The sequence below is a fragment of the Asterias amurensis genome, chromosome 12 (assembly GCF_032118995.1).
Source record: "Asterias amurensis chromosome 12, ASM3211899v1".
NCBI lineage: Eukaryota > Metazoa > Echinodermata > Asteroidea > Forcipulatida > Asteriidae > Asterias > Asterias amurensis.
Window position 1 is genome coordinate 13,710,470 of NC_092659.1, and position 15,888 is coordinate 13,726,357.

Consider the following 15,888-nt stretch of genomic DNA (forward strand, 5'->3'; position numbering starts at 1 on the left):
TGCTAAATGTCACGTCAAATCATATGAACACATACGACCGCATAAAACTCCATTCGGCATAAACCATGAGGGAAGACAACATTAAAGGCATGGACATTATTGGTAATTACTCAAAATAGTTTTTAGCATATAAAAAACTTACTTGGTAACGAGCAATGGAGAGCTGTTGGTAGTATGAAACATTGCGAGTAACGGCTACCTCAGAAGTAACGTAGTTTCTCACTAAAATATTTGATGTGATTTCGAGAACTCAGCTGAGGTCTCGAAATTAAGCATCTGAAAGCGACAAGGGTGTTCTTTCTTCCATTATTCTCTCGCAACTTCGACCACCAAATGAGTTCAAAATTTCCGCAGGTTTGTTATTGTATGCATATGTTGAGATACACCAAGTGAGAAGACTGGTCTCTGACAATTACCGAAGGTGTCCATGCCTTTAAGAACCAGGCGTGAGCATTTTACCAGATGACGACACATCATAACGGCGCAATGCACAGATTGATGAGCTGTGTATATTAGCACGGGTGTAAAACAGCGTGGATGTTTATGGGGAGTTGAAGAAATTGCGAGGAAAGTTCGCGCCTTTTAAGGCGTGATTTATTTCGGCAGTTTGTACTTCGCACGTGCGGTGCACGTGTCCGGTGGAAACTACACATCAAGTACCCTGAGACACATAGGGGTAACCAGTAAGTGTTGTAAACGTGCATTAGTCAGATACCACAATGGCTGTTCTCAAACCAAGTTGAACACTTTTCCCAAAATAATTGTCTACTCTAATTTTGGTTTAACCCTTACACCGATGTGTGGAATCACAGGCATATTACTCTGGATAGGATTCGAACCTAAGACCATTGCAATTTTAGACCACCGAGATTACCCAGTAGGATATAGGCAGTTTAAATCCTGTATTTAAGCAGCGGGTCCCACCTCGATGTTAAATTTGCTTACAAATATGATTTTTGGTTTTACTCTTTTGTACATGGTTGTACCCACGAGTTTACTTCTGGGTTTTTGTTTTCATGATCAACACCATGCAAAGCTTCGAACATCACTTAAGTCAATTTAAGGAGTTTTTTTCGTGTTCCATTTAATTCAATTGTACGGCTTTGGCCAGATTCACATCACCCAAAGTTACAACGAAGTAATGGTCTGATCCTTTTTTGAATAATTAACAACATGCTCATTATAATAGAAGTATACAGGGGGTACGACAAAGATGACAGGAACGAAACAAATTATTTTCTTTAAAAAAAAAAAAAAGGGAAAAAAATGTCCCCAAAGAAAGGGTAAGTAAACCACGATACATTCATTATATTTTACTCCGGTTTTATTTTGGATAACTTTAATCCTGATTTATTTACTGATCTTGTTTTTACTTAATTTATTTATTTGTTAATTTCAATTTGGATTGAACAATGATTTGTTTTTTTTACTGATCTTTTTGTTTATTAATTTTATTTTATTCTGTTTTTACGTATTTTTATTCTTTTATATGGTTACGTTAAACAAAATTGTATTCATTTAAATTGGGGTTGCACAGCACTACTAAAATTGTACTCAGTCAGTTTCCTTTGTGCTTTATTACTCGTTATTTGTTTATTTGTACTATATTGTATAAAATAATGGCTACCCAGATTTGGTATACTTCATCACTTCGTGCTGTCGCGCTAGCTGATGACACACACATAGCACAGTAGCATTTAATTAAAAACTCAACTGGATGACACCTGAACTGTGCATGAATAATTCATTTGCAATTTGTCTTCCGTTGTCAACGCGAACAAGATGGCGGCTGAGCGTGTACGTTCACGTCTTCCGGGTACCGTAGACTCCGTCTGTACTACGGCGTGCTGCAGGCTGGTCTGTGCTCGTTATTGTGATGGCACACAACGGAACATCAGTCGTGATGGGTTTTATGATATTGGTATTGTAATCAATCGATCTGTGTTGCTGTAATTAGTAGTGTGCTGGTGCAATTAGTAAAGTCTGTTCATATTGCATAGTGTCCATGATGCATTACACTGTGTTAGTAGTGACGCTATGGGTTGTACGTGCATTGTGCATACCCCGACACTGTGTATTATTGTAGTTACTTTTCATTATTTTGTTCAGACGTTAAGTATAACAGGCATAAACACATGTGTGTTTGTGTTTTAAGTCTAGTGCACCGACACATTGAACGATAAAGTGGGTTGTACGTGTACTGTGTATTACCACACCGTATTATTTTGTAGTATCTTTTCATTATTTTGTGCAGATGCAATGTTAAGTAAACACATTTGTGTTTGTGTTTTTAAATATTCGTCTTTGGAAGCGGTTGGTTCCATGTTACTCAGCGTTTGATGACGCCTTGTGTATAGGCCGGAAATAATTTAACAAAAGCCTCATGGAAGTAAACAGTATTGACTGCTTTTATAAGTAGCCTATTCTGAACTTGGTACAACATTGTCAGTGTGTGACGACACAGCAACGTTGTATCATTCATTACAAACCTTGTATTTGGTGGCGTGAGGCCGAACAAATTTTTTGATCGCACAAATTTGTGAACAAAGTTTGATCTGAAGCTGGGCATATCCGAAAAAACACTGTCTGAGTCTCAATTAATAAACCAGACCAAACAATTAAATAAATCCATACAAGGTTTTGGTTGATTAAAATGCACATTACTTCAGCTGCAAGAGTTGGGCGAGCTCTAATCAGAGGTCTTGGATGTAGCAAGTGACTAATGAAGTGTCTCGTGATGCCAGGAGTTGTAGTGACGAAATAGTACTTGAGCCGTGTGCCGCGTTGACAACATAAAACCCATTGTCGACAATGATGGATTGCTATTTACTTGTACTCGTATTTTATTCCTTTCCAAAAAAAGAAAGCAGCAAAGGCCAGTCCGGGATGTATAAATCTGTCTAAACCCTAACCCTCCTATCTTTAACGGGACGTAATCACACACTGGCGCCCCATCGTTATACAAGCTCTACCTTAAAGCTTGTATTACCGACTAGCATGTTAAGCGCGATCTTGAAAACGATTCGCGCCTTTTTTTGTCTTGTTACCTCATACAATGTGCTAATTGCAACAATGTAGCGCTCGTCTCTTATGACATCAGCTAAGTCACTAAGGGATTGGCCGGGTTGGGCAGTGAAGTATTACCTGATGTGGGTGGGTTTGCTCTTTGATATGCACTAGACTCACAACCGGTGAAGCAGTCAGATGTCTTGTGTAGACCAAAGCCCTAGGTTTTGAGGGACTGGTCTATTGATTGTAGAGAAACTGTCAAACCGTATAAATCACACAAGGGACTAATGCTGTATTTCGTCAGGATTTTAGCCAGGTGTTTGTATATGCAGAACCATCGATCATTTTAGATAATCGTGTGCTTAATCATTGTCAACAATGCCGCAGAAGACTATTGCGATATCAATGGTGTTTTGAGACAATACAAGAAATGCCCTTCATGGTGTGTTTTATCTTTTCATTTAGTTACGGAGATTCCTACCGAGGTGTGTCATCATGACGCTGCGTGCAAGCAGGGGTTACCTCTCAAACCCATTCCTGGCCACTTTGGTTCTTTTAATCGCAGTCATTTCATCACATGCAGCTGTAAGTTCAGAGGAGCTGGTCGACACAATTTACGGACAAATTGTAGGATTTCGGAAACACGTCATCGATGGAGACCACGTTGTAGCATATTTGGGGATACCATACGCAAAGCCACCGGTGGGCAGCAGGCGGTACAAGCCGCCTGAGACCATGGGCTCGTGGAGGCCCGAAGTGAAGAATGCGTCGGCCTTTGGCTCGTCGTGCGTACAAGTGCTGGACATAGCGTACCCAAACTTTACAGGTTCTGAAATGTGGAACACACAGTTACCCCTGGATGAGGATTGCCTATACCTGAATGTGTGGGTACCTTCTCCGCGGCCCAGCAGGGATAGACTGCCGGTCATGGTTTGGATATTCGGCGGGGGTTTCTACGGTGGGGTGGCCACGCTACCCGTGTACGACGGCAGCACACTAGCAGCCACACAAGGTGTCATCGTGGTCTCGATGAACTATAGAGTCGGTTCTTATGGATTCTTATCTTTTGGAAACTCAGAGGTTCCTGGAAATATGGGTCTTCTCGATCAGGCCATGGCGTTGCAGTGGGTACAGGATAACATTGAATACTTCAACGGGGACCCAGATAAAGTGACGCTGTTTGGGGAGAGTGCTGGAGCGGTGAGCATTGGGTATCACCTGCAGTCCCGGCTGAGTCAACCGTTGTTCAACCGAGCGATCATGCAGAGCGGAACATCCTTGTGTCACTGGGGTCTGATCACAAACGAAGAGGCAAGAGAGCGAGCCATGAAATTCGCACGCGGTCTCAACTGCGTGGAATACTCCGACGGTACCCCGTTCACCGACGCTCAGATCCTGGCGTGCCTTCGCACCAAGGACCCAAACGAGACGCTGAATTTTGAGTTTGTAGAGAGCAACGTTTACATCTTCCCGTTCGTCCCTGTCGTGGACGGTGTGTTCATCACTGAGACCCCGAAGTCTGCCTTCGAGCGCTACGCAGTCAAATCAACAGACATCATGCTCGGCTCCAATAAAAACGAAGGCTCATTCTTCATGATCTACTACCTACCGGCATTCAGCAAAGACACGGAAAGTTTGATCAACAACACTAAATTTAACGAAACAGTCGGGACGATTTTTGAATCCATGAACAAGTTCGCCATGAGCGCAATCAAATTTCAATACACGGACTGGCTGGACCCACGGGACCCTCGCAAACTACGGGACGCCGCCGAGGCGTTCGTGACGGACTATAAAATCGCGTGTCCCATTTTTGAGACTGCTAGGGCACATACGGCGGCCCACAACAACGCATACCTTTACCGCTTCCAGCAGCGGGCGTCGAACAACCCCTGGGCCGAGTGGATGGGGGTTCTACACGGCGACGAGATAGCCTTCGCCTTCGGTCAGCCCTTGCATCCGAGTAATGGATTCTCAGAAGACGACATTGCTCTCAGCAGAAAGATGATGCGGTTATGGAGTAACTTTGCGAAAACTGGGTAAGGACATTCTCTCTTTCGTTATGGTATCTCTTACAATGGTACTCTAGTTTCTTCTTTTAATAAGAAGAAACTAGTAAAACTTCAACCATTCCATGGTTCGGTGCGGAAGGTATGTCAAAATTGACCCGGATTCCGGTCCCAGGAAGACTGACCCATTTCTGGTCAGGCTGACCCGGATGTTTGTGTAATGTTGCATTAAACTCAGATTCTGCGTCATTTTGACCCTTTTCTGGGTCACTATAACACAGTCGCCTGTAAAACTAGCGCAGATAGTGGTATGTCCCACTGTCCCATACGTTCCTTTGGAGTATAAAAGAGAAGCTGGACTATAATTTAAAGTTGATAACTCAAGAAGTTTGAGTGTGGGAAGACTAACTACTGATACTAATTTTCACGTCACAGCTCTGTTTTCGCTACGAATATTTCAACTGTGGTCAACTCTTCTGAATTATTTGTCGCAAAGGTGGCGTGAAACTGGGCTGTTGTACAGATTTTTTCTTCAAAGTAAAGTTTCTTTAAAATTTCTTTTCACAAATGTTGCAATTCATAATTCTATTGCATTGACGAATGCTTTGATTGTAAAGTATATTTTCTCTCTTACGGTTTCGGTGATTTCTCCTGCTAAAGATCCCCTATAAAATCATGGCTGCATATTACATATTGTCCATGAACTAATTCAAAAATTTAGATTGAAAACTTGCTAGTGGCAATGACTTACTAGCCGAAACCATAGTTCCCTAAAGGGAAAACTTTGCCTTGGATCGGACGACTTGGTCCATGAAAAGCGTTTGAAACAGTTTGTCATGAAATGCATATGGTGGAAAGATGTTTCAAAAGTAAAATAACATAATGATCCACACAAACATGCCTCGAAATTGCAGGGTTTTTCCTTATACGTCGTGAACTAACACGGCACGCCATTTTGAGGGGTCATTATCTTACATTATGTCTCCGCAGAACTCACTTGATGAACTTCAAATTTTATGTGTACATTTATTCCAACAATCCGAAAAAAAATTAACCCGTTTAGAACATTTGATCAATTATAATGTTATTTTGTAAGTTTAAACAAAATCTCTTAAAAACGTCTATTACAGAAACCCCAACACGGAACATCCGAACGATCCGGACGAGCTTGCTGAAGGATGGCCTCCGTTCCGGTTAGATGCTCCGGAGCATTACATATTGGATTCCTCTACAGTGGATACTCCTTTGTATACTGACTACGATAAGGCTAGCCAGTGTGCATTCTGGAGGGAGTACCTACCAAAGCTCAACGCACAAACAGGTAAGCCTATATTGTTACCAGCCAAAAGCTTCCACACAAACATAATAGACATTTCTTTTGCTGATAAACAAACCGCCTTTGTTGGCGTGGACACCGAATGTTAGTAAAACACTCAATCGTATGAACAGATGTTTTAACCAAATTCAAAATTTCCCGGAAACTTTCAATTAAATAAAATGCCCGCCATAGTTGTTTTGTTTGAACATTGTTACAAACAGTAGTGAACTGTTTTTGATTTGATGGCTTTCCATAGTTTTCCAACCTGGGTTGGAAAAAACTAGAGCTGTGACGTTGCAAAAGAAAGGTCTTTTTACTTGAATCTATTGTCCTTTTCTAAAAATAACCTGAACCGGAGCCCAAGCCTAAACCACGGTTTCGGAAATATTCTAAGTTGCCGTCTGCGTTATCCTGCGACTTTTAATTGGATACATTTTAATGTTGGTCGCGTGCTTTAAATCGGTTTTCTTTTTTTCCAGCCTGCGAATTAACATTCCTTCTCTTTTCACAAATATTTTAAAAGCATCCTTCAATATTTATAACTATTATACACCTCTTTGTCATAAGGTCCACACCTGAAACCTATTATAACACATCCCTTGTATAGACTTTCCTAATTACATGTACATTAGGAAATACTCGAGCATGCATTTTAGCGGCATTGGTGATGATAAGAAATCAATTCTTGTTATGCAATCATTTTGAGTGGCAGTTCTAAGATGACTCTCAATCCTGCTAATTCGATTCGATTTTTGCTTTTCCTTCTGATATGGTAAGGTGTCACACTGACACTGACGACTGTACGTGGACAATACCACACTGATGGGCAAAAGGTGTGACATGGGACGGGAATATAGGATAGTAATAACAAAATGAAGTATATAAAAAAACTGGTGCTACCCTTAAACCGACGTGTGTTAGCACGGTATACTCTGTACTTCCCCGAGTTCTGCGATAAAATCACAGGCATATTACTCGGATGGGATTCGAACATATGACCTTGCAATTCAGGAGCAGTGTCTTACCAACTAGACCACCGAGATTGCCCGGTGATCACACATCGGTGTATATGGGTTAAACAAAGTTAATATTCTTTATCCCCGATTCAATTTCAACATCTATAAAAAGTGTAGTATGCTGTCGTGCATTGTGTCTGTGTATATTCTGACATGTTTAGTAGAGCGACATTGTGGGCTTTCCCCAGGTGTTGTCTGTGATCCGACGTTGTATTTCCTGTTAAAAAATATTGTCGGCTGCAACCCGAAATGTGAAATACCCCACAAGTACAGTTTCTACCTAAAAGTCACTATCTTGTTAGCACAAAGGCACATGGGGATTGTGGTTGAAAAAATGGTCAGTGATCGAGTATAAGAGAAACTGGAGGAGATAAATCTGTAAGATTTATGTATGCCCTTTTCTGGCTATTTAAGAAATTAAAATAATATGTTATTTTTGCACGGGCAATAAAGAATATAGTTGCGATTCAATTCAAGTCGTGACATATCTCTCCTTGAGCAAGATCATTAATTGCTTCTCTACACTCAGGAGTACAAAATTGTGTACCACCGATAGCTGGCCAGGGATGAGTGAGTCCGGGTTGGACTGGCACTCTTGGTCCAGGGGAGTAGGAATATTCTCAATATTGTTTAAAATACAAATGAAGCTGGATCAAACACCATATTGGCTCAGAACAGACTTTACTCTCCTTATTGAGTTATATTAAACATGGCCCAAACTAATATCATGTACGTAGGAGTTGAAACTTTGCATGGTGGAAATACGATATAGAAAGGTTTGCGGTAACACCATGTAATGACTATCTCTAATGAGTTGGGGTGATTCTGAACGTTGAGTTGAAACCAACGGTTCTTTTTAGAACCACCCCCAACTCATAAGAGATAGTCATTAAATGGTGTTACCGCAAACCTTTCTAAAACATCATGTACGAATAGGCGGCCAGGCTAAATTACAAACAGCGTGCATAGTTATACTACTACTATACAGCAGGCAATCTTCAACCAGCCTGTGTAGACGGTATAATTGCCACACATAGCTGCTACTGCTAGCAATATTCCATTGCTAATCAACTTCAATTTTAAGGATGACTGACTTTTATTAGTTAGCATAATCAATAAAAATGAGGAGCACTTTTTGTGTTATCAAAATTGATTGTTTGGTGGAGTAATCCATTTTGTTTGTCAATGACAGACCGTTAACTAGACAAGCTTTATTTATTGGCGAAACCACATAAAATTTAGAACCGGTAAACTATTTCAACATCTTCGTTCTGAAGCATTTGTCCACAATAAGGAGATAATATTGTGTAAATGCACTGAACTCTTTTGGTAATTACTCAAAATATATATATTGTTAACTTACAAACTTACTTGGTAACGAGCAACGGAGAGCTGTTGATAATATAGAACATTGTGAGAAACGGCTCCCTCTGAAATAACGTAGGTTATGAAAAAAGAGGTAATTTCTCACTCAAATATTAAAATACCTGAAACCTTTTCAGGCATCTGAAAGCACACACATTGTACAACAAGGGTCTTTTTCTATCATTATTTTCTTGCAGCTTCACTGACCAACTGAGCCCAAATTGTTCACAGATTTGTTAATTTTATGCATATTTGGATACACCAAGTGTTAATACTGGTCTTTGACAATTACCAAACTGGTCTTTGACAGTGTCCAGTGTTTTAAAGGCAGTGGACACTATTGGTAATTACTCAAAATATTTATTAGCATCAAACCTTACATGGTAACGAGTAATGGGGAGAGGTTGATAGTATAAACCAATGTGAGAAACGGCTCCTTCTAAAGTGAGGTAGTTTTCGAGAAAGAAGTAATTTTCCACGAATTTGATTTCGAGACCTCAAGTTTAGAATTTGAAGTCTCAAAATCAAGCATCTGAAAGCACACAACTTCGTGTGACAAGGGTGTTTTTTCTTTCATTATTATCTCGCAACTTCGATGACCAATTGAGCTCAAATTTTCACAGGTTTGTTATTTTGTGTATATGTTGATATACACCAAGTGAGAAGAATTGTCTTTACTAATTACCAATAGTGTCCACTGCCTTTAAGGCAGCTCCACTGAACAATTAAACGAGCATCTGCAAAAGGGTGCATTTTGTATGATCCCCGAGTCAGTAATAATTGGCCTATCCAAACCGTGACCCAAAAAAACCTCCGGAATGTATAGCAGAAACTAAGTGGCCCCTCAGAAACTGCATACATCCAAATGCAGATCCAAAATATGTGAAAGGATAACGCATGACGCCAGTATTCACGACTTGTAACCCAAGTTACTGTGGGTGCGTTCGTTTAGCTTCCCTGGGTCGACCCCGGTGTGTGGCGGGTTTTTTTTTCCAGGACGAACGTGGGTAATTATCTGCACACGTTCGTCCTGGAAAAAAAACCGCCACACACCGGGGTCGACCCGGGGAAGCTAAACGAACGCACCCAAATGTTGACTTCAATATTCACGACTGGGTCAAGTCGTGAACCCAGTCATGCGTGAATAATTATGGGGGGTTTTCAGCAACCTAGATACGCCCAAGTTGCTGTAAACCTAATTTACGCGCCTGAGTGGGTTCACGACTTGGCCCAAGTCGGTGTCATTAATGTCGTCAATATTTGCGACTTGGGTTACGAGTCGTGAATATTAGCGTCATTAGTGGCGTCAATATAAATTTATATATTATTTGCGATGTCCCTATAAAGCCATCATACAAATCACATTCAGCTCCCTGCACTCATATCATCATACTCCACAGTGCGGTAATTTATGCAAATAACGAGTGGCAAGTCTAAGAACACTGCGGTAAGGGCAAAATGTATATATTCAATGTTGACGGGGGAGAGACGACGTTTGTTTTTCCTTTCCCCGTCCACTTGACACAGATATCCGATCCGATGACGGGGCTTGTCCTCCTCTTTCCCCGGTAAGTCGAGGTGTCTCACTCGACCATTATTACCCTTCGGTGACGGGCCAATTAAAGGCACTGACTAGTGGTTATTACTCAAAGGTTGATTGTTAGCATAAAAACTTACTTGGTAGCGAGCAAGGGAGTATATGTTGACAGTATGAAACATTGTGAGAAACCCGCTCCCTCTGAAGTAACGTAGGTTTTTTAAGTTCTAAAATCAATCAAATAGGAAAAGACTTCAGCCGAAGCCTTTTAATGAGCATCTGCATGCACACAAATTTGTGCAACAAGAGTGTATTTTTTCTTTAGGTTGAGCCAAAACACTTTGATCGATGCCAAAAGTCCAGTTACGTTACTGGTTTTATATTTTGGGGTGTCGTCTGAGAACAGTTAAGTTAAAACAAATATCACAAAACATAAATCTAAATAGCATCCCCGTTAAAACAAAAGTCAGTGCACAATCGCGACAAATATACGTTTACGACAAAAGACGCTCTAGAGTTCGGTAACTATAAAAGCTGTTTGGCTGACTAACTTAACGGATGAGATGCTCGTAACTGTACATCGCCTGCCAACTCGTCCTATATTACTCCATTCTGACTGGTCTATTATTGGCCGTATAGTAAGCTCGACTTTTATTGCCTGCTTTCCACCATGTCCCAAGCTATTGTGTCACCATTATTGCTCTGTTTATGATACACTAAAAAAGGAAACACTTAATTAGTTTTGTGTACATGATTCTTTTGTCTTGACGTTTCGGCTTGTCATGCTTTGCCATTTAATGCACATGTCTTTATTTGCTCCAAAGCACCAAGCTTCCTCTACAGCCACGAGACTAGCTGGTGCCCAAAAGATCGTTTACTCACATTTTTTTATGTGTGGGTCTGGGTTAGAATCCCGTGCATGACACTTGTGTCTTTGCGCAAGATATGCTTTACTCGTATTGCTTCTCTTCACCCAAGGGTAAAATGGGTCTTGTGATTGAAATAACTGGACCATCGTTATACCATCGTCACAGGTATACCACAATAAATAAAGTTCCCGTTCTTCAATGCTATAACTAATATTCAGCTGGAAGTCTCGAGGACATTTTCTGCCTGCATATAACCTCTTGTTTCTCGTCTGTTTTGGGAGACTCCATCTTGGAAAAGGTGTCCTTTTTTTGAAATAAATGTAGGTCACAATCTATGGTGCACACACACCTGTTCACGTCACTGTGTTTATAATGTCAACCGAGGACTTATCTGCGTTCTCCCATTATTTGGACATAGTTTTTTTTGGGGGGGACGTCCTTATTGGTTTTGTACACGAAATTGGATTGAGGACGTCCCCGGTATGACTTTTTGTTAAGGTTCTTGGTTTAAATGCGTAGAGATACCCAACAATCACAGGTCTAATCTGTTATTTGGTAACTTTTTTTCTTTTGTACAGCTGATATTAATGAGGCCGAGATGAAATGGAAGGAGGAATTTCACCAGTGGAGCACCAAATACATGGTGGATTGGAAAGCAGAGTTCGACAATTACATCTATAACAAGGACCAAGAGTGTTCACGACCAAACACCTAAAACCAGGTAGATCGTGTCAGCATTTTCTACATCCAGGAAATTCTGTCGCCCGTGGGTGGAGAACTCTCAATTTTAACATCCCTTAATTCCCTATTTTATCCCCTTTTATCTTGGGACCAACTGATATTTTTCATGTTTTGCATTTTTATAAGCAATTTTCATGTTTTTGTGTCAAAATAACAAATAAATACTGTTAAAGTAGCAAATAATTATTTAAAATTTTACAAATTTTTATCAGACTTGATAATGACAAGACTTCGTTGCTGGGTTAAAACAATGTTAAACAAAATTGTTAGGCCTTTGAATTATATCAAGCTGGCATTTGCTTTATTGTTATTTTTTTCCTTCAAAAAAATGTCTTTGAAAGATTCTTGAAACGGAAGCAAAATATTATTTCACATTGCTCTGTTAAATGTGAGGATTTGCGGTTGTGTAAATTGTACGATGCACTTCACAGCATTAACGAATCAGTGGACCAGACCAGAAGGAATTCTAAAACCGACTTTGAAATTTGTTGTGAGAGGAATTTTCCTTGGAGTGCGATGCTTTATTTTTCTCCGAAGCCACGGCTGTGACAGGGACCTCGAGACCCAAGGTCTTACCGGCCTTGCAGAGTCGTCATCAAGCCGTGCAAATAAACAGGTAATGGACAACCTGTTGATTTGTCCACCATTAGTCTAAATTCCATCGGTAGGGAGTCCTTAATGGAATAATGGACCAGGGATATAGAATGCAGTGCCCGATTACGCGGTTGTTGCGAGTCGACTTAAATGTACTTTTCGTAAGACACACAACACAACTTACACATATTTACATAAATAATTACATAATTCAATCTGAGGGATTAGATTAGTTACATGTAGAGCAGTGCAACATGTTCTGCCCGCACAAGTCGATTCAAAGTGACAATAAGTGAATAATGTCAAATGGTATTAACCTTTTATACTAGCTGCTGATCTCTCTGGGGTAAGCTAACATTCTTGCAGCCAAGGGTGGTCCTGCATTACTGTTTTTGTGCTTACTGTAGAAGAGACAAATACTTAAGTGTAAACGTATTTCACATGTTAGCAAGGAAATTAGGCGGCCAGTCAGCTTGCGCCTTTTACCATGGATTGCATTGTGACGTCATTCATTATTTCGTGCAGTAAGCACCGGAAGATTAGTAAGCATGCCTTTTCGCGTGTTTTACGGTTAACAGCGCCAAGTAAAATGGGAATCGTGCAGTAAGCACAAAATTGGCCGCTTAGCAGCTCTAAAAAAAAATTGCAAAGTTTTTAAGCTATCGTTTTTGCCCTAGGCCTCTCTGAGTTTAAACTTTATGAGTCCAGCGAGCATTCGAGAGAGTTTGGGCCCAGTTTAAGTGCGAAGTGTTGGTTTCTTCGCAAACAAATCAGTGCACGTTGGGACCCGTGAAAGTTTTACTTACATGTTACGACGCTTGCATGTTGTTGTTTGTTTGTTTGTTTGTTTATGTTGCTGTTTCCCAGTTTGTGTGTTCCATCACGCAATATTTGTCATTGCACGAAGTAACCTGATATGTGCGTTCATTACAGACAATTGTTTTATGCAGTTTATTTTGAAGCACACAATTTAGCAAAACACAAAACAATATGCTTACCAGTGAAAGGTTACCAGCCAGTTGATTTGAATTTTGCGACAGTACCACCGTTTCTAGTATTATACCATGACCGTTATACACGTGTGAGTTTCACGTGAGAATCATAATATAATATCTTTGTCAGACAAAGTGGAAGTGCCGTGTGGCCGAGCGTTTAAGAGCACCGAACTCGAGCTCTGGTGTTTCTGATAAGTAGAGTGTGGGTTCAAATCCAAGCTGTGACACCTGTGTCCTCAAGCAAGACAATTTAACCAATGGTGCTTCGTCCTTCGGATGGAACGAAAAGCCGTTGGTCCTGTGTTTTGTGTAACGACCGTAAAAGAACCCTGTGCACTTCTCGAAAAGACAAGGGGTTCGCCCAGGTGTTCCTGGTTTGATTGGCGGCATAATGCGCCACATACCTTGCAGGAAATACTGTGTGAGCGTCACTGATTGACGTGCGCGCTACAAGCCACTATTATGAATAATGTCTGTGCATTGCCAAAACTGTGAAAAAAGGGTTTCTGTGGTCAAACAGGCTAAGCACAAAGAAGAGAACTTAGAAATTCTGTCATCGTATAACTCTTCTTCACAATGAGGGTACAGTGAATAGAATTACGAGCACCGGCCGTCAGTTACACACTTGTTTTTTCTAAAGTACCTATTTGACGCTATCGTATGACGAAAGCGAGCTCTACGGATGTTCAATCACGCCATACGGGACGCGTATAAGTGGTATCTCATTCATCTAATTAAAGGCACTGGACACTATTTGTAATCACTCAAATTTGTTAGCACAAAAACTTACTTGGTAATGAGCAATGGAGAGCTGTTGATATAGTATGAAACCTTGTGAAAAGCGGCTCCCTCTTGAGTAAAATAGCTTTTGAGAAAGAGATAATGTCTCGCTCGGACTGAAGCCTTTTATTATACATCTGAAAGCACACAAATTTGTGCAGCAATGGTGTTTTTTCTTTCATTGTTCATTTGCACTTTCGAAGACCAATTAAATCCAAATGTTCACAGTGGGAATACACCAAGTGAGAATACTGGTCTTTGACAATAAACGTGTCCAGTGCCTTTACAGATTTCAATGTTTTACAAAATGATGTTGTTGGTAGAATTACTCTCTTTAAATAAAAAGAATCTCACGTTTTAAGCGTACGTGAAGTCACCATTTTTCACGTCAGGTTACGTACGTGCAGACGCCATACGTGAGCTTGCAATAAGCCCAAAAGTGGTGACGTCACCTAGAAACAACACCATTTTCTGTCGTTCACGTTCACGTATTTTGCTCGCGTGAAAACCTCTCTAAATAGTAATATTGACAATGTTAGCACACGTGGTGATACTGGTTATGTATACCGTATTATAATCATTTAAATGTGATAAAGTAAAAGCATTATTTGCGAAGTTACTATTGCTGTTTTTCTTACATCCGCCCCTTTCTATATAACGGGCAGCTAACTATGTGAGGCAAAACCTGAACCCGAGCGAAAGCTTTCAGACAAATTGGGTGAGTGAAGTCCCTTTTCAATCAGCGTTTAGGGTGCGTAGCCCTACCGTGGCTATTGACAGATGTGACCGGTGAAGAACCGATACTATTAAAGGGGGACCTCTTTAGTCTATCAATACAGGGACCTATTTCATAGAGCTGCTTAGCGGTGGTTTATGTTTACTGTGCGATTTCCATTTCATAGCACTGCTAACCGTAAGCACATGAAAAGGCAAGTTAACCGTATCGGTGCTAGCTGCACGAAAATCAATGACGTCACAATGCAAATTATTGGTGAACACAAGCTGGGCCCAATTTCATAGAGCTGCTAAGCACCAAAATTTGCTTAGCATATAATTTCTGCCTCGATAAAAACAGGATTACCAACCAAATTTTCAGATGATTTTCAGGATTTAGCAAACATCAGCTGAATACCAGCAACAAGCAATATGCACAAAATGGAATTTTTTTTGGTAACCCTATTTTTATCAAGGAAGAAATTTCATGCTAAGCAATTTTTGTGTGCTTAGCAGCTCTATGAAATTGGGCCCAGGCCGCCTAATTTTCTTGCTAACCTGTGAAATACACTTACACCTTGGCAATGTTTTCTGCTACAGTAAGCACAACTTGTTCACCCGCAAACCGGGCACACAGGATACACCAATCTCATTCTTCGCCAGCATGCAGACGAACAACTCATCCAAAAATTGAATAATTATTCTGAAACAATCGATGAGGGCGTAAAGTGCAAACAGTCAATGGAGAAATGTGTGTTTTACGTTTAAGCTGGAACGGTGTGGGAGACGCTGAAAAGGGTACCATACCTGTTTCTGGGTCAGATCTTATTATAGACCCCGTTTTGGGGATAATTGTACCCGAATCCGGAAGATCGTTCCTTAACGCACTTTGCCGTCAGGCGAAGGCGAGTACATTTGTAGTTGCGAATCTACAGTTTAGT

The 15,888-nt window shown here is 40.6% G+C and overlaps 1 protein-coding gene across 1 annotated transcript; it reads left to right on the forward strand.

Annotated features, from left to right (window-relative positions):
• The first annotated feature begins 1,783 nt into the window (after window positions 1-1,783).
• On the forward strand, window positions 1,784-15,200 carry LOC139945108 (cholinesterase-like). Its single transcript, XM_071942377.1, has 4 exons — window positions 1,784-1,921; window positions 3,475-5,048; window positions 6,149-6,339; window positions 11,702-15,200. The coding sequence occupies exons 1-4, from the start codon at window positions 1,877-1,879 to the stop codon at window positions 11,836-11,838; spliced, it is 1,947 nt and encodes a 648-aa protein (XP_071798478.1). The 5' UTR covers window positions 1,784-1,876; the 3' UTR covers window positions 11,839-15,200.
• The last annotated feature ends 688 nt before the right edge of the window (window positions 15,201-15,888 follow it).

Coding starts and splice junctions, on each gene's coding strand:
- LOC139945108 (XM_071942377.1), top strand. CDS start 1,877: ATGGCACACAACGGAACATCAGTCGTGATGGGTTTTATGATATTG. Junction 5,049..6,148: donor AGTAACTTTGCGAAAACTGG/GTAAGGACATTC, acceptor CGTCTATTACAG/AAACCCCAACACGGAACATC. Junction 6,340..11,701: donor AAAGCTCAACGCACAAACAG/GTAAGCCTATAT, acceptor TCTTTTGTACAG/CTGATATTAATGAGGCCGAG.